The 23292-nt window shown below is 61.2% G+C and overlaps 1 protein-coding gene across 6 annotated transcripts; it reads right to left on the bottom strand.

Annotated features, from left to right (window-relative positions):
* Nucleotides 1–4675: 4675 nt before the first annotated feature.
* Nucleotides 4676–23195, bottom strand: PDGFA (platelet derived growth factor subunit A). 6 transcript variants are annotated; one of them, XR_003793275.1, is made up of 8 exons: nt 22631–23100; nt 21106–21202; nt 16335–16439; nt 14762–14949; nt 9058–9184; nt 8491–8559; nt 6992–7066; nt 4676–6639 (listed from the first exon to the last, which is right to left on the bottom strand). XR_003793275.1 is itself a non-coding variant. In XM_029221543.1 (7 exons), exons 2-7 carry the CDS (start codon nt 22691–22693, stop codon nt 8504–8506), a joined length of 636 nt encoding a protein of 211 aa, XP_029077376.1. In that variant the 5' UTR covers nt 22694–22760; nt 23156–23195; the 3' UTR covers nt 4676–8503. The 6 variants fall into 6 exon arrangements, 4 of the variants coding, with proteins under 4 accessions (XP_029077376.1, XP_029077378.1, XP_029077379.1 ...); XR_003793274.1 differs by having other exon boundaries at nt 6992–8559; XM_029221543.1 differs by adding an exon at nt 23156–23195 and having other exon boundaries at nt 4676–8559; nt 22631–22760.
* Between the last annotated feature and the right edge of the window lie 97 nt (nt 23196–23292).

The raw sequence follows: 23292 nt of genomic DNA, 5'->3' as shown, positions 1-23292 counted from the left end.
GGAAAAATTACCAAAACTGACTCAAAAAGAAATGACTCCAAGAAAAATGAAGGTCTATAACAAGGAAAGAGGTTGGATTCATGAGCAAAATCTTTCTACAAGAGAAGGCCAGGCCCAGATGGATTCACTAGTGAATTCTACCAAATATTTTTAAAAAGAATTAACACCAGTGCTTCACAAACTCTTCCAAAAAATATAAGAGGAAGGAACCCACTCTCATAGAATCATTATTTTTATGTGTTGATACTAAAACCAAAGACATTACAAGAAAACACAGACCACTATCTTTATGTAGAGGCGTAAAAATCTTCAACAAAATATTAGCAAACCAAATCCAACAACATATAAAAATAATGATTATACCCCATGACCAGGTGGATTTATCCCAGGAATGCAAGTCTGGTTCAACACACCAAAATCAGTCAACGTTTTACATATATATATGCACTATATTAATAGGATAAAGAAAAACATATGATCATCTCAACTGATGTGGAAAAAGCATCACCCAGAAAAAATCCAACACCCTTTCATGATAAACACTCAGCAAACTAGAAACAGAAGGGAACTTCCTCACCCTGGATGGAACCCACGGCTGGCACCACATTTAATGGAGAAAAACTTAAAACCTTCCCCCTAAGATCAGGAGCAAGATAACAATGTCTGCTCCCCCCACTTCTCCCCACTGTACCGAGCTTCTCACCAGGGCAATCCAGCAAGAAAAAGAAATAAAACACATCCAGATTAAGAAGAAAGCAGTCAGCTACTCCTGTTTGAAGGTGACATGATCTTGTACATAGAAAATGCCAAGACCCACACCAACATTAGGGCTAGAAACAAAGCAGCGAGGCTGCAGAATCGACACATAAAAACCAACTGCACGGGCTTCCCTGGTGGCGCAGTGGTCGGGAGTCCGCCTGCCGATGCAGGGGACACGGGTTCGTGCCCCGGTCCGGGAAGATCCCACATGCCGCGGAGCGGCTGGGCCCGTGTGCCATGGCCGCTGAGCCTGCGCGTCCGGAGCCTGTGCTCCGCAACGGGAGAGGCCACAGCAGTGAGAGGCCCACGTACCGCAAAAAAACAAACAAACAAAAAAAAACCACAACTGCATATTGATCAATACTCACCAGCAATGAACAATCCAAAAATTAAGTTAAGAAAACACCTCCACTGACAGCAGTGCCAAAAAGAGAGGGGCCCTGTGTGGGGTCACTGACCTCCCTCTCTGACACCTCAGGGCGCTGCCCCGGTGTACACTCTGCTGGGACAGAAATGAATGAATGAGCGAATGAACAAACGAACGAAGGAACCTCTAGAGACCCAGCAGCCACAGCCACTGCCCTTGGCATCTAAAATTCGGGGTTTGGTTTTTCCGCCCGTCCACCCACCCCGGAGGCAGTCTGGGTGGGTGACCCGGGCTCCTGATTCCAGCTGTGCTGCGGTGGGGGGGACAGGGCGGAGGGCCACAGACTGGCAGAGGAAGGGACGGTGGCTCTGGGGTCAGGGAGAGTTCGCAGGCGGGCTGTGGTGCTGAGCTGAGCCTCTGTCTTGACGAGGCGGCAGGCCTCCCGCTCCAGGTGGCAGCGCCCCTCTGGGAACACAGGTCCTGGCAAGTCTGCAGCTGCCTCTTTCTCTCCAGAAATGCAGCTGTAGGGAAGGCCCACAACCTCTCCATGAGCATCCAAGGACACCTGGGGCCTGGCGGGGTCCGGGGGCTGTGACAGGGATACCCACCCACCCTTCCTGAGGGCCTGCAGGACGGAACACGGACTGGGAAGGACCTGGGGGCAGCGAGACAGAAAGAAAGGGCCAGGGTCCCAGCACCTGTGCCTAGCCAGCCCCGAGAGAGGCCCCCCACTCAAGACACCCAAGGAAGGCGCCAGGCACCCCGAGCTGCCACAGGATGACACCCACCAGGCCCGCGCACGGCCCGTGAGCCCAGCAATCTCAGAGGCGCAGCGGGAAGAGCCGGGAGGGGGCTCTGAGCCAGCCTCTCCGCCGGGCGCCCTGCTGGGCCTCCACAGCCTGCAGAGGGCATGGCCACCCAGAGCCTGGAAGTGCAGAGGAGGGCTGACCGCCAGGCGGGGGCTCGGCGGGGGCCTGCCCACTGCACACTCTGGGTTCCTCGTCCCCAGACGATCAGGATGAGGGCCCAGGGTCCCCAGGTGAGGGTGATGGGGGCCAGGCCCCTTGGGAGAGCTATCTGGCAGCGGCTCCCCCACCAAGCCTGGGCCCTGCAGTGTGTCCCCCGCCTAGAGAAGAGTTTCCATCTGTCCTTACGCCCTACACACCAGAGCCACAAGGGGACTTCCAGGCAGGGCAGCACCTGGTGGAGCCCCAAGGTGGCCGGCCTGGCAGAGACAGGTGCCAGCAAGGGCCGCGGGGCCAGAGGCGCGGGCTGGGGGTGCTTCACCACTAGAGTGCGCCAGGCAGGGGCCTCAGCCGGCGCGCACAGGGACGGTGTCTGGTGCGCAGTCCTCCCAGGACGGCCGCCCCCCGATCGGCAGGCCGGAGGCCAGTGAACACTCCACATTTTTGGCAGCTGAAGGGCCCGGTTGGAACAGTCGCTGCTTTATTCTGCAGAAGCCACAGGCTTTGCATCCCCGGGCCCCAAAGGGGCTGGGGGTGGATTCCAGCCGGCCATGGGGCTGTGGGGGCCGCAGGGTGACGGCCAGCTCCTGCCCGCTGCTGACACCCCCAAGGCCAGGCTGGGCCCCGGCCTCCACCCCAGGGGTGACCCAGGGCTCCTCCCTCAGTGTAGCCGTGACTGACCTGAGGTCCAGAGCCCCAGGGACATAGGGATGGGCTCTGAGCAAACAGGCTGCTGCCCACTTTAGGGGCGCTCAGGGGCCCAGAAAAGACTCAGACCCCAGCCCTGCCTCCCAGGGTCCCAGGCTGGTGAGGAGAAAGACCCAGGAAGGAGCCGTGAGCAGAGCAGGTGGCCTGAGGCCTGGAGGGGGCTCAGCCCTGCAGGGCGGTAGGGAAGCCTCCTGGCCCGTCATCTGCTCTGCAGGCTCTGCTCAGGTGAAGCTCTGTCTCACGGCCTCGCAGCAGGTGGGTGAGGAAGGAGGCTCTCAGTCCCTCCCGTTAGGGAAGCACCAGGAGGGGGGCCCAGTGGGCTGCTCCCCTGGTCTGAGGACCAGCTCCTCCCTTGCCCCTCCTCCGTGTAGAGGGCTCCACGGCTCCTTCTGGAGGGTCTGCTCTGGGCCAAGCCCTTCCCTTCACCGCAGAGACCAGCACGGCCGTCCAGCCAAGAGTGGGGAAGTGACCTGCCAAGGTCACATGGCAAGGTCGCCCAAGGTCCCATGGTGAAGCATCCAAGGTCACACGGCAAGGTCGCCCAAGATCACCTGGTGAGACACCGAGGGTCACACTGCCAGGTGGTCCCAGGCAGGGAAGAGCCCAGCAGAGCCTGTTCCCACACTCCACCTCCAGCTGCCCCCCACGAGTGCCCGGGAAGGGTCTGAAGACAGACCTCTTGATAAATAGCCCTCCCCAGCCTGGGGGCGCTCAGGGCATTCACTCTGCTTCCCAGGCCAGGGGCCCCACGGGACGACGGCTGTCCACCGAGCCCCAGAAACACTGGCTCCTCCACCTGCGCTGCCCCGCCCAGTCTGCGCCCCAAGACTCAGCAGCAGTTTGTACCCCACGGAATGAACAGAGCTGGCGAGGCCTGGGTGGGGGGTCATGAGGCCTGCAGAGAGCACAGAGGAGAGGCCGGGGGTACCTCCCAGCCAGGCAGGGCCCAAGGCCCACCCCAGGTTTCATACTTCATTCTCAGAGAGGACGGGGGTGGAGAAGGACGGGGTGCCACTTCTTTGGAGGGCAGGGGGCTGGGGTGGCATAGAGGTGGGCGCGCTAGAAAGTGCGGGTGACAGGTGGCCGTGGAGGGTCTGGGACACGTCCCCGAGTTGCGGGCACAGCCCTGCACTCGTGGTTTTGTTGGGGCTGCCACAGACAGCCCTGTGTCCACAGCATCCTCCCAGCTCTCCAACTCAGCCCCACGCAGGCATCCCCCGACTTCCTGCCCACCTCCGGCAAGGCCACAAGAGGAACCTTGCAGGAGGCTCCAGGCATCGTATGCACAGCCTGGGCAGACAGCTCTGACAGGCCCCCCCAAATGAAGTCCAACTCCCCGCTGCACAAGGTCACTCCTGGACCCCCCCCCATAAGCTCTCTGCCCCCAGCCCTTCTTGGGCTCTGCTTTGGGGGCCCAGGTTAAGGCTCCACCCAGCACCCCACTGTATAGCCACATCTTTGAATGGCACCCCGATTCCTCAGAGGAACCTCTCCTCCCCACTATCTAGTGCTTCCAGTGGAATTCCACCCACACAGACATGGGACAAGGGAGCCGAACCAGCCGAGGGGGCCACCTGAACCCCTCAGTGGTTGATGGGGCGCAAGTAGGCTCGCCTGGGGCCCTCAGGAGTCCTCGGACTGGACGGGCGCCGGGCAGACACCAGAGCTGAGGCCGCAGGGCCTTCTGCCATCATCTGGGAACGGGGAGCTGGCCCGAGACCCACCGTTCTGTGTGACCCAGTGACAGCCCCCCCACCGACATCCTCCAGCACCACCGCCAAGGCCCTCCTCCCCTTCTGGGACACTCCTCCTCCCCAAAAGCACACCAGGCCTTTCTGCGCCATCGCTTTAATGGACAGACCATTCATCAGATGGCTTTGCACAAAGAAAGAAAAACTGAGCAGCGTTCTCAGCATCTCACGGGACGTAAATACACAGATCACACGTTTATACATCTAGCATCAGACACGTATCCGCAGCACAGCGTCGAGCAGGCGCAGCCCCAGGGCGCCAGCCACGGGGCTGGAGGCAGCGGGCACCCCTCACAGCACCTGCACAGGGGGCGCTCCCCTGTGGGGGGCCGGGGCCACGCCACCTGCGCCCACCCCCACCCCCACGCGCTCTCACTGAAAGGCGTCACGCTGCAGCCAAGGCCACACCCTGCCGATGCGCTGAAGGTGCTCCTTTACAGAATCTCCATGAACAGGTGAACCCCGGGGACACTATCACCAGAGATGATCCCACGGCAACAAAGGAATCCTGACGGTCTCAGGAGCCCTGAGGCAATGAGGACAGGAGCAGTAGGCCACGGGCGACGTAAGGCTGACCGTGTCCACCGGTACCCGCGCAGACATCGCGGTCAACGCACTCTGTGGGGTCAGGTCTTCCTCGTCCACTCGGCGTCTGAGGGGATGCACGGCTCCGCCTCCGCGAGGCCACGTGCACCAGCAGGACAGCTCCTTTGGCCGGTTCCCGTAGCTTCTGGAATCCCCGGGGCAGGCCTGGGATCACCGGCCAGCCCAGGACGCTGTCATCTCCCAGTCATCACCCGGGAGCTCCAGCACCCGGGCCACGGGCCATGGGCCACGTGACAGACAGGGCATGGACTCGGCTACGCAACTAGAAAAACGTGGCCACAAATGCTTTTCACATGTATGCATTTTGTTGGTGGGTTTGTTTTTTTCCTTTTGGTTCAAAAAAAAACATGGCAGGCTCTCAGGTATATAAAACTGGTAATATTAGACAAAAATACAAACTTCACCTTTACAAAAAAACAAAATCAAAAAAACAACACACACACATAATTTCTGTTGAATACACGTAAAGCGTAACATCTTACCAAAAATAAAGAGTTTAGGTTCTGTCCAAACACCAGCGGCAGCAGCAGGGAGCAACCCTGGGCAGCCACTCCGGAAAGCCACATCCCCAGGCCTGGCCGCAGCAGGTGGGAGGGACTCAGGGCAAGAGGCTTGGGGACGGCATGTGATTGGTTCACGCAGTTCTCTCGAAATGGCTTAAATTAAAAAGTGAGTAAAGTGGGGCAAGGAAGAAACACGTGAAGGCAGAAACATTTAGGAAATGATGCATAGGTGGGTATACCATGTTTATTTTAATACATCTCATTTGTTTGCATCCTGCTAGGAAAGGTACCGTCCCACCGTCCTGACTGTTACTGCAGCCTGGTGTTATCGGTGTAAATGTCATCCAAGAGATAATTAAAAAAAAAAAAAAAAAAAAAAAAAAAGCTAGGCAAAGAGTAGAAAGGAAAGCTTAATAATCACTTTATGGTGTAAAAAAAAATCCACTTAAGGCTCTCAGGAAGGTTTCTGTATAGACTTAAACACTACAGCAAGGAGATGTGGTTTCCGAGACATTCCTGGCTCCTGCGTGCCCCTGCAGAGCCCGGCGGCATCCGATCGCAGCCTTCAGAAAGCAGGCTCTGTGTCCTTGGCCAAAGCACCTGTGACCACCCTGGAAAGAGATCCAGTCTGCCGAGACGTCTGTCACTTCCATCCCTCGGGGCGTCCCTCCATTCCGGCAAATGTTTAGATATTTTTGTGAGTGAGTTTTGTTTGTCATGTTTCGTGGTTTTGTTTGCTCTCTTTTTTTTGACAAGGAAGCTTCTTATTGTTTCACCGAGTGCTACAATACTTGCTTTGATGTCACATAAACAACGTATACTGTCTCTTTGTTCTCCAGAGTGTGCATGGAGACAGTTTTCACGGAGGAGAACAAAGACCACGCTGGCAATAAGCACCGTACATAGTAGGTTCAGGAATGTAACACGCCATGTACATCCGTGTCCCGGAAAAGGGCTGCTGGCTGATCCTCACCTCACATCTGCAGGCAGAGGGGAGAGACAGACGCTGAGAGGCCACGAGCACACACACCGCTGAGTGACGTCGATTGTGTGAAACATTTAAGCCAATCAGGGGTGTGCACGCACGCACATGCGCGCGCACACACACACACACACACACACACACGCCTCGTGGCAAGTCGTAGGATTCAGAGCTTTTATTAAAATTTTCAAATCAAATATGCCTCATTACCCTTTCTGTAACATCCTGACCAGAATTGGGACTAGGCTCTTGGGATCTCACAGTACACAGCTTCATAGCAAACCCCATTCTCCCATTGTACAGATAGGGAAAACTGAGGCCCAGAAAGGTTCTTATGCCTGTCTCCTCACCTTCTTCTTTCTTCCAGCCTACAGCTTGATGTGATTTCTGGAGATCCTGCAGCCATCTTGGGCCATGAGGCAACCCTGAGGATGGATGCCACCAGCAAGACAGAGGGGTCTCTGTGACCAGGCAGAGCTACACTGAGCTGAGCTAAGAGCAGCTCTTCCCCACCCTACGTCGCCTGTCTGTTGCTCATCCCAACACTTGTACCACCACATGCCCACCGCCTGAACGCTAGCAGGGAGGCAGGGACGCCTGCCCCTCCCTTTGGGGTATCAATCATCAGCTAGCCCCTGGAGGCTAAGCCCAGTGGTCATAAACTTGGCAGCACAGGCAGGTATAAAACCAGCCCCTGCACCACACCCTGGGGACCCAAAAGCCAAGGCGGAGCAGTCGTTTTGGGGCTGCTTCAAGATCTGTCCACGTGGACCTTTCCTCCCCAGAGGATCCTCCTGAACGGACGTGACCTGCGGGCCTCAGAAACTCCTGACCTCGCAGCGTTCTGCAGTCACACATCACTCAGCTGGAGCCTGGGCTCCCGGGCACCTGTCTCCAAGAATTCCTCTCACAACTATTTGTTTTGGATGCCATGGGCTCCCACATGCCCAGAAGAAAGGACCAGACTCTGCAGAGCCAGACAGGCCAACACGAAGGACCAGGAAGGCTTAAAACTGCCTCCTCCGTGGTTGCCCACAACCACTTTCTCCTGGGAAGCCCCTCTGAAAGACCACCTTTCCCAGGCCCCCTTACAGCAGAGAGGTGGCCAATGAGATCAAAGCAAAAGTCACTGGGTCCTTTCACCATTGTCCCCAGTCCCCACCATAATCTTTCTTCCAGGCCTGGAGTGTAACGTGATTTCTGGAGCTTTGGCAGCCATCTCGGGCCATGAGGCAACTCTGAGGATAGACACCACTAGTCCTGGAAAGAAGTGGGTCCCTGATGATACCCTGAGACTGCCATACATGCTCTGGTCTCCCTACTTTATCTCAACCCTTGTTTCTGGCATGTTATTAGCAGCCAAACACAACTGCCAACACAGTAGCCAACAGCCCTGTACGTTTACAAAGCATTTTCAGACAGGATCTACTCAGCCTTCAACAATCTTCATCTGTAATCCCTCTAAGCCTCAGTTTTTTCATCTGTCAAAGGAGGTGGGTAACCTGTCCGAGGTGATCCCAGCGAGTAAACGTCAGAGCTACCCCACTGCTGCTCAGGGAACCCAGATCACTCCGCTTGTGTGATGCCTTTGCCTCCCCAATCAACAAGGACCAAAGCCAGAGCAGGGGCCCCGGAGCAGGAGGGAGCCATGGGCCAGGTGTCCCGAGCAGCGGGAGGGGAGGGGTTGGGGATGGGAATGCGGAGACCCGCAGCCCAGCCAGACAGCAGAAGCTCGCAGACGGATCAAGGCCAATCAGGGCGCGTCCTCGCCTTCGGGGTGATTCGCTGAGTGATCAGTCACTGCGCCTCCCACCCCAGGACTGCGGCATGGCCGGCGGCCGGCTCCTACCTGGTGGACCGCGTTAGGTGGGTTTTAACCTTTTTCTTTTCCGTTTTTTACCTGACTCCCTACGCCTTCCTGTTGACAGAAGGGCAGGGAGGGTGAGAGGGCCTAAGGGAGGGCTGTGGGGTGGAAACTGAAGCCGTAAATACCTGGGGTGTTTGTCTTTCTGTAAAACAACTCGATGGCGCTGGCACGGAGACACTTCCTGGTCCCCTCAAGCTGGCCCAACACGGCGGTCATGACGCCGGGCTGCTCTGGGCAAAGGCTGCCCCGGGGGAGGCCAGGACCCTGACTGGCAACGCCGCGGCCAGCGCCCACCACCCGCCGGGGTCAGGGCCCTTCCTCGGCCACATCTCACCCGCTCCCCCCACCAGCTGGGTGGGTGACTGGACCCGCAGAGTGGCCAGACCTCCCTCCCTCCCCATCAGGTCCCAGGCCACAAGTGCAGCTTAGTAAACGGGCCTTGGCTACAGCCCCCGATCCCGCCTCCCCCCACCCACCGAGCCCGCCGGACGCGGCCACAGAAGCCAGGCTCCGGACCCTCCGCTGCAGCAGCAGGACGGCGCCCCTTACCCGCCTCCTCTTCCCGGTGGCCGGGGCTCGGGCTGACGCTCGCGCACGTGCATTCCAGGTGCTCCTCCAGCCGCACCTGCACCTCTTTTAACTTTGGCTTCTTCCTGACGTACTCCACCTTGGCCACCTGCCAAGACAGCGGCCCGCTATGGACAAGCGCACGCGGCCCCGGGAGTGGGGAGGTGCCGGGCCGCACCCGGGGTGCGAGCAGCCCGACTGCTGACCTCTGAGCTCCTCCCAGTGGGAAAAGCAGGGCTATCGGGGAGAAAACAACAAGCTTCGGTGCAGCATTTGCGGTTTGGTCCCATGTTTTGTTTAATATTTATTTATTTATTTGGCTGCGCCCGCGTCTTAGCTACAGCATGCAGGATCTTTTAGTTGCAGCATGTGGGCTCTTAGTTGCGGCACGTGGGATCTAGTTCCCTGACCAGGGATCGAACCCAGGCCCCCCGCATTGGGAGCATAGAGTCTTAGCTACTGGACCACCAGGGAAGTCCCTGGTCCTATTTTAACTTAAAATAAACCTAAAGGGCTCACACACGCCAGGAGAAGGCCCGAAGGGATGCACTCAAGGTGGGAGCTCTGGGTGAAGGAAGGTGTTTGCGCCCACATTTTAGGGACATCTGGGACAATGTGTGCTTGCCTATCAGCAGCTGAGGAACAGGGCTACTGCTCGTGGTCTGCGGCTCGGGTGTCACCCTCCCTCCTGTCCACCCCGCACGCAGCCCTCAGGGCTCACAGGGAGGCTGTCGGTCTGGATGCAGATTCTGGCCTGTCATAGACTCCAGACGAGAACCCTTCGGCCACCCAACGTGGGGCCGGGCCCAGCCCTGCAGTCTTGCCCGGGTCCCAGTTCCCGGGATGGCCCTCAGGGACACCCACTCCACCCCTCGCTGTTCTCCCGGGGAGACAGGCAGGAAGGGAGCAGAGCCCACCCAGCATTCACCCTGGGCACGTGGAGGCCCCGGGGGAGCCTGGCTCGTGGTCCAGAGCTGGCTAACGTGAACGGGACCCCGGGCCACGAGCAGAAGCCCCCAGCCCAGGGACAGTCCTTCACAAAGGGCCTGGAGGCCAGAAGATGGGGGACCCCCGTCCAGGCCCGGCGTGGCCACGTGGCTACACCTTCTGGGCACCTCCCCTGGTTTCCTCTGCGGGGAAGGTACGAGGACCCAGGGCCCCAGGCACGGGGGCGGGCTTGCCACCCACAAGACAGACCGGCCATGGGACCAGTGCACGGTCCGGCGGCGCTGTCCCCCGTGGGCCCCTTGGTGAAGGGCACACGACACCAGCTGCTCAGGTCTTAAGAGAAAAATCTTGTTTTTCTTATCAAAGAAAAACAAACAGGAATTTATGGTGGCACCTGCTTCTGGGTATGCAAGGATTCCAGGCCGGTCTGGCACCTCTGTCTGGCCAGGAAATGGCTACATTTTTTCCCCCAAGAACACGCTGTGAGCATTAAATTCTCAAAAGCGTCCTGCACAATAGCCAAGGCCACAGATCAAGATGCTGACACCCTTGGGACCCCATCCCATTGCCTCGGGCCCCAGACCCATACTGGAGCCTATTGGGGCCCCACATCCCTCCCCTCCTTCCCGCTGTTTGTCTTGGGAGCCTGGGCTGCACCTGAAAAACCTGACATTCAGATTCCCCACCACGGAGCTGCTGTGTCATGAACACCCCACCCGCATGTTCCAGGAGCAGACCCACAGGAGACGCCATCCAACAATGCCGTCACCCTTCTGAGCATGGCCTTGAGTTCCTGCCGCTCACTGGCCCCCCGAGCTGGGCTGCTATGAGGCAGGACGCCCCCAGGAGGGCCAGGGAGAGCCACGCCCTGCAGGGGACCCCCCAGATTATCAGAGTGCCATCCAGAATAAACACCAGCATCTGCTGAACCCCACGTGCCAGGTCTACGACACTCACAGCTACCCTGAGAGGGCACAGCAGCGGCTCGTTTTACAGACGGGGAAACTGGGGCAGCATGAACAGGGCTTGTTTCGCCGGAAGGAGGCCTGGACTTGGAACCGGCAGAGGCCCTGGGCTCACCGCTTAGCCGGGGGGACACCCTGAGTCTACTGGGTGAGGGCTCCGGGGCTCCACGGCCGACTCCTGGGGTCACGGCCCACAGACCTCAACCTGGCTCACAGGCAGGTGGTCCTCCTCCAGGCCCGGCTTAGGGGCCACAATGGCACAGAGAAAGTGACCCAGCTCCAGGGCCTGAGGCCGATGGGCAGGGCCCCAGAGGCATGCCCACCTTCCAAGGTGCTGGCCTCCCTGACGGCTAGGGCTCCCCCCCGGGCAAGGGTAGGGCATCCCTACCCACCAGAGGGGAGGGACTCAGGGGCCCTTTACCTGAGACTCACTGCCACTGCCACTGCTTTCCCCCCAAAGCCCCAAACTAGCTCCCCAAACAGCAATGGCTAATGGGGCCCCAGCTGGGACCTCCCACCCAAAGCGACCCCCCAGTCCAATACTGGGAGCAGAGACCCATTACTGGACATCCCAGGTGGACACGCCAGACCCACTTTCCAGAAGCCTGAGGTCTAGCAAAGCAGAGCTGCAGACAACCACCCTGGGCATGACCACAGAGCTGGGTCCAAGCTTCTGGAGGCCTGGCCCATGGGCTGCCCTGAAAGCAAATGCAGCCCCACACTTCCACCGTGTGAGAGTCCGGAGGCTCGCCCGTAGGTGGGGACATGGCTACTCAGAGCTGCTCCTTCACCCCGAGCCACTGCCAGCCCATCCCGGGGTCTGCACTGCGGGGAAGACACCAAGCGCTGACCACATTGAGCAGAGGGCAAGGGAGTCGGCCCCCGGGACCCCTGCCCACCTGGCAACGCTGGAGGGTCTGCAGGGGTGCCGGGGCCCGCTCCAGATGCCACCCCGAGGGCAGGCCCTGGAGGTCCAAGGCCGCCATCGAGCTGTGGGCACAAAAAGCCTCATGGAGGTCACGGTGGGGAGCTGGGGGGCGGCCATCGACCCCAGCATGTCCTGACCCAGGGCCTGGGGGCTGCCTTCAGCTGAGGACACATTGCGCCATTCGGCCACCTGGGCCTCAGGAGGGCAGCCACTCCCGACCTCACCGTTACCTCCCTTCAATAAGGGGCACCTCTGACCGTGCACGACCCGGAGGGCGTCATCCCTACCGACCCCCAGCAGCCATCACACCGCACCCAGCCTGGGGTTCCCAGGGGCCCCCTCCCTGCTCGGCCTCAACCCCGAATGGAACAGGAAGGGCTCCTGGACAGGCTGGGGGGCCAGGCCAGCCCCCACAAGGGGCCTCCTGTTCCCACTGGCCTCTGTCTCCTCTCTGCCAGAACCCCCAGTGTCTGGGGCTGGATGTTTTCCTGCCAACCTTCGGATGGGTTGGCAGGGAGGGGATGCCTTCCCTGAAGAAGGAGACGGAGGAAGGGGACCGGGTCTGAGGGGGGCAGGGCCCCCGACGTGGAGCCAGGCTGCCTGGCCCCTGGCTGCAGGACTGAGCCCTCTGGGCAGACGGAGGCCCATGGGGGAGCCCCGGGCCTGTGCCCAAGCAGAGATGGACCACCCATCCTCACCCACTGTGCCGCTAGGATCCCCGAGGAGCTCTGCACACCCACCCGCCCTCAGGGTAGACCAGGGCAGAGAGGCGGGGTTAATGCCCATCCCAGGACCAGACACGCCCTGGTCCTCACACTGCGGGAAGCCGGGGTGGGAGCAGTGGGGGATCCCCAAAGGCTAGAGCCCCCAAGCAGAGAGCCCCACTCCCTTCCCGCTCCCCTGTGCCTCCAAGCCCCTGTCTCACGCCCTAAGGACAGGCCCCAGAGCCCACCTGCAGGACAATCTAATCTTGGGCACCCCACCCCCATGCCCAAGAGAGAAAGACCTCAGTTACCCAGCTTCTTGGGGCTCATAAGACCCCTCCAACACGCCACAAGTGAGGACCCGCAGACCCAAGGAAGCAGAGGCGGGCTGGCCGGGCTGGCGGCAGAGACCCCACAGGCAGGGCGGTTAGACCTCAGTTTCCTCCTTTAACTGAGGAAGAGGCAGCAGCGGGGGAAGCGGGGATGCAGTGCTGGGCTGGGGGCCCTACTGCCCGAGTCTGGAGCCCTGAGGCGGAAGCCGGCGCCCCAGGCAAGCACTCCAGGGGCAACTCGGCCCCAAGGGGAGCATCTGCCTGAGACCGTGGGGCAGCAGGCCGCAGAATTTGCTTACTCAACACCCAAAGCACGCAGAGAACCAAGTCCCCAAGGTCAAGTGAAGTCCCAGTTACAAGTCTAAAGTGCTTCTCACGTGCCAGCTACAGGGTCCATAACCCCGCACCTCACTCGGGGGCCAGCGGCCGGCTTGACAGGCCTAGACTCACTGACTCACAGGGGATCTGAAATCATTCCTAGCGGAGAAATGAATTCTACTGCACCCCACAAGCGAACGCCTCATTCCGGGAAAGATGGACCCCCTGCCACTGTAGGCCCAGCTGAGAGGGGGCGGGGCTGCTCCTCGTGGAAGGTGCCAAGTCCACGCCCCCAGGGTCACGTGGAATCATGACCCACCCAGAGCCAGCTTCCGGCGGGGGGGGCCGGGGGGCGGGGGGACAGCCCCTCCTCTAGACAGGAACCACCCCCAGAATTCTCCAGCCTCAGCCACACTTTGGAGAAGCCAGGAGACAGTCTAGAAGCCTCCCTCCAACCCTGCCCGTTGGAAAAGAGAAAGACTGACACCCAGAAGCAGGGAACCTTGCCTCCAAATAGCAAGGCCAGCTGCCCCCACGGGAGTTCCACAGTCCCAGAGCCTGAGTCCCAGCGCCTCAGACCCATTCCACATGGGAGGCCAGTGCAGCCAGAGGGGAGCAGGCCAAGGCCGGGAAAGGCTTCCAGCCACTGGGCCAAAAGCCAGGCCCCAGTTTGGCTGCCCAGTGACCCGAGGAAGCAGAATCTTCCCCAGGACTCAGCGGAGGAGCTCCTGGACGTGTCATGTGAGCCTGACCTTTGTGCATGCCCCCGGTGCTGCCCTCAGAGGTCATCACGGCCAGCCCCCTGCCTGGGAGAGGGCTTCATGGCAAGCACTGGCCATGTGCTGGCTCTCAGGGGCCCCAGGAGGGCGGCGAGGACATCCAACCCAAGCCATGGGGCCTGTGGGTCTCCAAGCAAGAGTACACCCCCCGCAACAGGGGTGCGGCCTGGCCCCCAGCACCTCAGCACCCCCAGAAGGACCCTTCTGGCTAGCACTCCACTGACACACACGTCCAGTGGAACGGGGGCACCCTCCCAGATTTCAGACGGGGACGGAGGTCCAGCATGGCAGGCAGAGCGCCTGGCCCCTCGCCTGAGCCCCCCCGACCCCCAGCCTCCCCCGCCACCAGGTCCCACCCCAGCACTCCCTTCCTGTCTCCAGCAGGGTGAGGCCCTGAGGGGACCACCAGCCCCTTGCCGTGCACCATAGCCCCCACTAAAGTGCCCGTGAGACCTCTCCAGGGCCTGGAGGAGACGTCAGGCAGCTCCCAGCTAAGTGGCTGGACACCTCGCAAGACCCGTTAGTGAGGCAAACAACTGCGTCACGAGATCCAAACTTGCTTCGCGTGACCGACCATGACCCAAGCCCCGGCTCCACCCCCCCGCCTCGGTGTGCCCGTCAGAGAAACGGGAGCATCCTCCGGCTCACCAGCATGCCCGGCCGCCCAGCTGGGTGGGGCTACCCCTGGGGCCGGGGGACACGCCGAGCTCACCTTGACACTCCGGTGGTGGACGCGGGATGGTTGGCACTTGACACTGCTGGTGTTGCAGCAGCCGGTACAGCGCTTCACCTCCACGCACGGGGGCCAGATCAGAAAGTTGGCAGACGTGGGGTCCACCTGGCTCCGAGGTATCTCATAAATGACCGTCCTGGTCTTGCAGACTGCGGGGATGGCTTCCTCTGCAGAGGCAAGAGCCCGGTGAATGTTCTGGAAGCCCCAGGGCTGCGGCAGCTCCCAGGCGCCCAGGCAGGAGCATCCCCATGGGCCACAGCTTCCTCCAACAGGGCCTGTCACACAGCCCCCGGTCCAGCAGAGGCAGACAGACCCCAGGCCCCAACGGGTGCACCTGACTGGCCCAGAGATGAGCAGGGGCTTGAGGGCCAGGAGGGGAGACCCTGGGGAAGGGGGCTGTGGGGAGCCCACCCTGGAGGCGGAGGGCTGAAAATCCCCCAACACCCCGGGGGCTCACACAACCCCTGCAGCCAGCACGGAGCAGGGACAGCCGCCTTCACCCCAGTGCCAGGGGGCAGGGGGGCGGGGGGGGGGCGGTGTCTCAGATGCCCCCACCATGTACATCCTCAGTGGCCTCCAGGGACGAGCCACCGAGTCAAGAGGGCTGGGTGCTGGGGGGGAAGGGGCTCCACGCACAGCGCCCACCGGCTAGAGGGGCCTGGGGAGTCCAGCCAGGCAGGGCCAGAGGTGGAGCCAGGGCCAGGGACCTTCATCCAGCCCTAGCTCTGCTCACAGGCACTCCTTTCACCTGCAGCAGAACAGGCCTCCATCGAGGATCCTGCAGCCCTACCAGAGCACCTGGCCTTGGAGACGGGAATATACGTTCACAGCGGCAAACGCCATCCGGGGAGGGCCCGCTGGCCTCAGCTAGGGATCATTTACCCACACACCACGCCCAAAGGTAAAAGCTATAAAATCCATATTCTTGGAGGAAATAAAGCTCGGACAGAGGGAGTCACATGCCCAAGGTCACACGGGGGATGGGCAGCAGTCGGGACCCAGCTGCGCCCCTGGGGCAAGATCTTCCCTCAAGGCTGAGCCTGAGGCCCCAGGAGACCCCCACCAGCTAATCACTCCTAAAGGGACCAGGCGGACCCGGGGTTGCTCTGCGAGAGGGAACAAACCCTGCATGGGGGCCGGGGGGCCAGGTCTGAGTGGGCTTGGGGCCCTGGGAAGGGCCCACCAGGCCCAGCACGGCCGTCCCCACTGCTCTGCAGCGCAGCTGGGAGCACAGTGAGCTCCACGTTACGAGCTGGGAATTAAACACGACCCGTCTTCCAGCGAGGCTGTCTCCAGCGCAGGCCCCAACAAGACCGGGCACTTCAGGAATTTATGACGGCTCCCCCCTCCTGGAAACTCTCGGCCCAGGCCAGGCCTGCAGCAATGAGCAGGGAGGAGGGACGCACACGGGACCCTGAGCAGGCTGTGCCTTTGTTTTACAGAGGAGAGAAGGGACGGATCCCCCGAGGCCACGGTTGGGGGAATGGGGGAGAGGGCAGGCCCCAGAGCCCCTCCCGCAGCCCCCCACCGGCCCAGCAGTCCTGGGGCTCACCGATGCTTCTTTTCCTCCGAATGGGCACAGGCCGCTTCTCCAGCGCATGCTTGGCGCCACGGCCCCCGTGGGCTCTCAGGCTGGTCTCCAAAGGCTCCTCGGCCCCTGCAGGTAGAAACAGGAGATAGCGACCGGCCGCCCACACCTGGGCACCCAGGGTCTGTCCAGCAGCACGTCCCTCCCCAGACCAGACGGGGGTCCCTCCACACCCACAAGGGGGGCTTCAAGATGTGCACAGGACGAGACTCCCAACTGCTAGCAATGTCCCACCCAGCCCCGCGCAGCTGACACGAGGTCCCCAACACACGTCACCACGAAGCCGAAGCCGCAGGCCAGTGGGGAAGGGGCTGCAGCCGGCCTGCCCCACGGCTCCTCCTCAAGGAAGCGCAGGTGAGGGCTGAACCAGGTAAGGAGGCACCCGAGGCCAGCCCTCCCTGCCCAGGAGACCAGGGCCGACAGGCCTGCTGCTGCCAGCTGGACAGGGGACCTTGGACAGCGGGCTGGACAGCGGGCTAGACCGAGGACCAACAGGGGCTGCTGCCGCGACCTGTGCACTGCACGTGTCTCCTCCCCCACTGCCCTCACTTAAACCAACCCTCGATGAGCATCCTGGCCTTCGAGGGGCGTCGGAAGCAAGGCCAGACTGGGCCTCAGCCAGGCCCCACTGGTCCCTGAACTTAGCCCACTGCGAGGAGGAGGAGGACACGAGAACCGGGAGTGGGGAGTCAGGAGTCTGGGTGCCTGTCGGGGGGACACAGCTTTCAGGAAGGAAAGTGCTTTGCCATCCAAGTATCTAAGGCCTGCAGAGCAGCGGCCTCAGAGCCAAGGTCACAGCTGGGCCTAGTCCCCCGGACTGGCTACAGTCCCCTCGGTACGCACACCACCACCCTCTCTGTCCCCAGGGCCCCCAGAAAGGGGGTGCAAGAGACACAGTCCTGCCACCTGCCATCTGGCCTGACCCAGCCCAAGGACAGCGCCTGCACCTGGATGAAGTGGGTCCCACTTGACCTCCCCACCCTGGCCTCCAGACCCACTGGGGGATCTTCCCACTTCTCCTTTCTGTCACTGCCTCCCCCATAGATACCCAGGGGCAACAGGTCCCGAGAAGGCACACCCCAATAGTCAGCAGCTGCACAAAGGTTCCCCCTCTTGCCACCCCCCCACCCCAAGAAGCTCCAGTGGTATCCTGGCCACCAGCTCAGACCAGAGGCCCCCTCCTCGGTGCCCGGCCCACCTAGGCCTTGGAGACTGTCCACACACCCACAAGTCCGGAACCTGCACTCATCGGAAACGGAGCGCAAACGGGGCATACGCGGTGGGAATGCAGAAGACACGCCTGCCTTGAATGCCGGCGTCCGGGAGAACCCAGCTCTTCCCTCAAAATGACTCAATGTTCCACTGCCACTAATTTTTTTTGAGACCCAAAATAAGATCAGAACAGAACTACTCATGCAGTAAGAATTTCCCATCAACCAACTGTTACAAGAAACATTTTTTCATGAAAAAGTGACATTATGAGTCATGTCCTGGTGGTGGCCATCTTGCCATCGCCAAACCCAGAAGCAGCTGGTCCATCCTGAGCTTCTAAGAGAAAATGGAACAGCAGCAACCCGGGCTGCACCCCCGCGCCTCACTCTAGCCAGGCGACAGCCGCCTCCTGGGATGTCCAAGCACCCCGTGTGCAGTAGGTGCTGCCACTTCTTCACCGCGGAGGAAACTGAGGCCTGAGATGTGGAAGGACAAGCAAGGCCAGTGGCCGGCAGGAGACCCCGCGGGCCCGTGGCCAGACCCAGACCACCTTCCGCCCAGGCCTCTCGCCCCCCAAAATGAGCAGAGAAGACACAGCCTCCTCCCAGTCCATCGACTGTCCTGAAACCTGAACCAGGGACTCGATCTCAGTCAGGAGTAGAAAGAGCTCCCGGTCAGACAAGCTCAGCCACTGCCCCATCGAGATGGGTGGTCTGGAAGCCCAGCTCGGACCCGCTGACGCGGAGGCAGCCCTCTGATTTACGCAGGTCGAGATGCAACTAGTGGGGACTCCCAAGAGAAGGCCACGCGTGAATCATGCCCTAAAACTGCTCTCAGAACAGTTAATCAACGGCTTTCCCTTTTGTCTGTTATGCACACATGTCCAAAGGATGGGGAGCCGTCCTCCAGCCATCAGTCCTGGAGGAGCGTTAATGGCCGAGACGGGATATTTATGTATCGGTTACTCAATGACCACGGGCGCTGGGCCAGGCTGCTCAGAGAACAAAGCTCCCAGCTCCCGCCACAGCTCCGCTGAATGGCCTGCTCTCAGCACACCCGACACACAGGCCACAAACTTCACGCTACTGGCCATTAGAAGACCACATGCTGGTCTCTCCACCCAAAGGCCACACGTGAAAAACCAACTGCCCGGTCCTCGTGCACGCTTGCAACTCGCAGGCGCTGGCACAGGAATCCACCGCCTCGGGGCCTCCAGCGCAGCTCCTCACCTGTAAAATGGGAACAAGGTCCGGCTACAGGGAGGAGGCCACGCCCCCACCTGCCAATCATACAGCCCCGCCCACTTGGGAGGAGCCACTCTGTTAAAGGAGCCTCTTTTCTGCTTCCTGGGCATCAGCCTGAAAGAGACCCCTTCAGAGTTACAAAGAAGAGTAAGGACACCCAGAACAACGGGTCTCCTCCGCACCTAGCCCCCTCCTCACTGACCCCAGACCGGCCTCTGACCGGACCTGGTGGGGAGTCCTGGGCCTGGAGGGCAGCTTAATCCTCCAAGAAATGACCCCACAGCTGTTTGCAACCTTTCTTTCCTAGCAGCCAGCTCCGTTTCTACTCTTCACGTTGAACGGAAACAGAAGTCGGGGAAGAGACACCCCCCCGACAACCCCGCAAAACAAGCTATAGAAGCAAACAGCTCAGGTCAGAGCTTCCATATCTGTGAAAGGGGGACTGACCAGGATGAAGGAGACCCACTTTGGGGTTTGTATCACAAAGGGTCCCAGAGGGGCATGGCTGCTGAGCAAGGGAGACCCTGAGGCCCCTCCAATGTTCTCACCCCCAAAGTTTCCCAGGCACTAGGAGTCCCACTCTCAGACCCCAGATCTTCTGACGGGGTGGGGGGGGGAGGTGATCCACTCTCTCCACCCCCTGGGGCAGGAGGGAGCCGGGCTCCCGGGGGCTTTTATAAGGGGGCAATTTGAAACCAGCCTGGAGAACCGGCTGGTGCACCCTTACTTTTTCTGTTTGGACCCTCCAAGGAGGCGGTGGACCCAGAAGCCCCCAGGTCAGGAACGCTATCAGCGTGACCCCAGAGCTGCAATGCTAAAAGCATTCATGGGTGGGGGGTGGGGGAGAGGCGTGGCTGCGGTGACCAGAATAAGAATGGCCCCAGCAGAAAGTGAATGGCCCATTTCCCAATGGCAACCCAAAGCTGGTCCTGCAAGGAGGCCCAGCCTTTCCCAGGCCTCTCTTCTGCCAGCCAGAAAAAAACCTCTCTGGGAGCCAGTCTCCCCACTTTCCCCAGTCCATCAGGGAGCAGCAGAACGCAGGCAAGTGTTTTCCTGGGCTCACCAAAGCCAAATCCTTCCCCCCAGGGTTACACATCAAGGAGCCCAGATCAAAATCCCCCCCTGGCCCAACTCTGATCTCCAAGTGAAATTCTACCCCCTTCCTGATAAGGATCACCCAAAGGATTTCCTGGGTCAAGAAACTACAGAAACCATCGCCCTCGCTGGAAAATGGTTTTGGCATGAAATGAAAATAGTTCAGGCCTCTCCACCACCATAATTAGGTACAAATTTCCAAATGACTAGACCATGTGATTTTACTTAATTCCCCCGCCGCCCCCCTTTTTCAGAGTAGTTTGCAGTGAGAGAAAAATCTTCATTTCACGTAAAATTCTTCCAACCGACTCCTACTGGCTTCAGCGGCTCCATCTGACAAGTTCATTGGGGAACTCTTTTAATCCCGTCAACAGTAAGCTCTCCGATTTGAGCATCTCCCCAGCTAACTCACACTGGAGCTCCTGCCACAAAAACGTGGGCCAGAATCCTTGTCCTCTAGGAAGGGCCTCCCTCTGGTCCACACCCAAGTGCAACCACCCAACATCATCGGGCTCCCGGCCCAGCCAACCTGGGCCCCTCACCACCTTTGCCCACCTGGGGCCAGTACCCTGCCACTGCCACTCAAAAGAGCTTCAGGGTCCTCTTGTCGAAGAAACTGTTTTGTAAAGTGTTTCAGCTCCAGAGTCTGAGGGGGAGCCCCAAAATAGTCCCCAAACAGCAGATGTGTCCAAGGCGCGCCTTTTTATTGGCTCATGAAAACAGAAAGACAAGGGCCTCCTACAACCACAAAGGCCCAGCCCCACGTCAGGAGCGGGGCAAGTTCGCGGGGATGACAAAGGGGCCCAGCCGGGGGACACCGGTGCACGCCTACCCGACCGGCGCCCGGGGCCTGGGCCGCACACCTGGCCGGGGCGCCGGCGCCCTCTATGCGGCTGAACTTTCTGTGACACACTGGGCATTTTCCTTAAGTGCAAAAACAATCCCTGGGCGAGCGAGCAGCCCTCGGCCGCCGCCGGGAGAGAAAGTGGTGATTGGAAGAGAAACTCCTGACTCATCCGCCTGGGCTTTTATGGCCCGGGATTGGATTCTGACCTTTCGGTGCTCTCCTGCTCGGCGCCCGGCCCGGCCCGGACGCGGGAGGCGGCGCGGGGCGCACATACCGCCTGCCCGCCTGCCCGCCGCCCGCGCCCTCCCAGCGCGCCGAGGGAAGGGGCGCGATTTACCTACGGAGTCTATCTCCAGGAGTCGCTGGAGGTCCCGGATGCTGTGTATCTGACTGTGCGCCAGCCTCTCAATGACCTCGCGGGGGATCTCGGCTTCCTGCAAGCAGAGCAACAAGGTCAGCGCCCCGGGCCGCCCAGAGCGCCTGGTCCCCGGACCGAGGTTGCCCCGCCCCAGCGCGCGCGGGCGCCTCGCACGCAGGCCGCCCGACCCCCAGCCCGGGCCCTGGAGCCTGAGGCCGGGGTGGGGCTGGGTGAGACCCCCATTTCTCCGTCCCCAGCCATGTCTGCCCTTTGCAAAAAGAAAGCGCTCCCCACCATTAAATTAAAAAAAAAAAAACACTCGGCCCCTCCGCCCCGGGGTGTCGGTTACAAGAGGTCTGGGGCAGAGAGGGGCCCAGGGAGTTGCTGATCTAACAGTGAAATCAACATCTAGGAAGATCAAGTTGAAATGCGTCACGGATGGGCGACGAAAGTCACGGCAGCCCTAACACTTTAATCCACCCTGGGGCTTAAATTTCACACCCAGAATCCCGGGCCGAACCTGCGGGGGAGAGGGTCTCTCGTCTGCACACACGCGCACGCACACACACACACACACTCGCCCCACCCCGGGATCCGGCCCAGCCGCGGCCCTAGCGCCGACTAAGACGCCCCAAATCCAGCCGCGGCTGGGAGGGGCTGCCAGGGAACTTAAGGGTTAATATCTACCTCTCACAGCTCCGGGTCCCAGCCCAGACCACCCCCACCACTCGGCCTCCCCACCCCCCCACCCCACCCCCCGCCAACCCCGCTCCTTCCTGCTTTTTAAAGGGAGTCGCGGGTAGCTGGGGGGTCTCAAGCACTAAGTTCCCACGACGGGGCGTAGAAAGTCATTCATCACAGCAGAGCTCCCGGGGATTCGGAATTCGAGATTGGGGGCTGAGGGTGGGGACGCGGGCGGTGGGAGGGCGAGGGCGCCTGGCCCGGCCCCGGCTCGCCTCGCTAAGCCACCTGTAAGCAGGCCCCGGGCGGGCGGGACTGCGCTGGCCCAGCCGCCCCTCCGGGCATGGGGACCGGGAACCTGGGTCTGCGGCTCCGCGCTGCCCACCCTGCCTGCCGGGGGCTCCCGCCGCAACCGCCCCTACCTGTCTGTCGGCGGCTCTTCTACCTTCCCTGACTCCGCTGGCTCACACACACACCCCCTTCCGCGCTCCCCGCACCCCGATGCTGCATTGTCCGCCGCGCCCCGGGTTTCCCTCCTCGGAAAGGAGCCCGCGCCCCCCGAAGTTTCTCCCCACTCGTCCATCCAGCCGCCACTCCGTCCCTCCACGGCAGAGCGACGCAACACGCTGGAAACTCACCAGACACACTTAGGCATGGCAGAAAATAGAACCCAGTTGGGAAAATTTAAAAATCGACCACGCTAGCAGAAATCAAAATGCGCTCTGCAGAGCCCCAGAGCCCGGGCTCCTCGGCCCGCGAGCGGCCGCAGGGGGCGTGCGCAGGGGGAGTCGGAGAGAGGACGGGGCGCGGGGGTGGCACCCACCTCGGCCAGGGCACTGGCGAGGTATCCGCAGCCGAGGAGCAGCAAACAAGCCCAGGTCCTCATCGCGTCCCGAGGCGCTGGCGGCTCGGCGGGGTGGCGAGGCCGCGGGGCGGGCGCTCCAGCCGGGCTCCTGTGGCGGCGAGATTCAGTACCATCCCTCAGGGAGCGCGGCCCGGAGGAGGGTGGCGCGGAGAGCAGGGAGCCGACGGAGCGCGCCAGGCGCGAGCAGCGAGTGCGGAGAGGCAGGCAGCGCCACCGAGGAGGAGGAGCAGGGAGTGCGCGCTCGCCGCGCCCGCCGCGCCGGGAGCCTCCTGGGCCGCCGGGTAGGGGGTGGGGACGGAAGGGGCGGAGGGCGGGGGCTGGGCCTCTTCCTTGGTGCGTTCCCGGTGCTGGCCGCCGCCGCGCTCGCTCCCCGGCGCTGGCTCTAGGAGCGACCAGGCCGGTAATTCTGCATATTTGCGGGCGTCAGCCCCGAAAGGGACCCCGGAGCGAGGCTGGAGCCGCTGCCGCCGCACCACCCATCACCTGTCTGGACACCCGGCCAGGCCCGGCGCGGGCTCGCGCTCTCCCTGCGGGCTGCGGGCGGCCCTGCGCGCCCGCCGCCGGCCCCGCGCTCGCCTCCGGCCTCCTCTAGTCGCCGCCGCCCGGCCGGGCACGGCGCG

This window comes from Monodon monoceros, unplaced genomic scaffold (genome assembly GCF_005190385.1).
Source record: "Monodon monoceros isolate NGI ecotype Baffin Bay Population unplaced genomic scaffold, NGI_Narwhal_1 Super_Scaffold_13, whole genome shotgun sequence".
In the NCBI taxonomy this organism is placed as follows: Eukaryota; Metazoa; Chordata; class Mammalia; order Artiodactyla; family Monodontidae; genus Monodon; species Monodon monoceros.
Note: the sequence above shows the minus strand (reverse complement) of the source record. Positions and strands in the feature narration are given on the sequence as shown.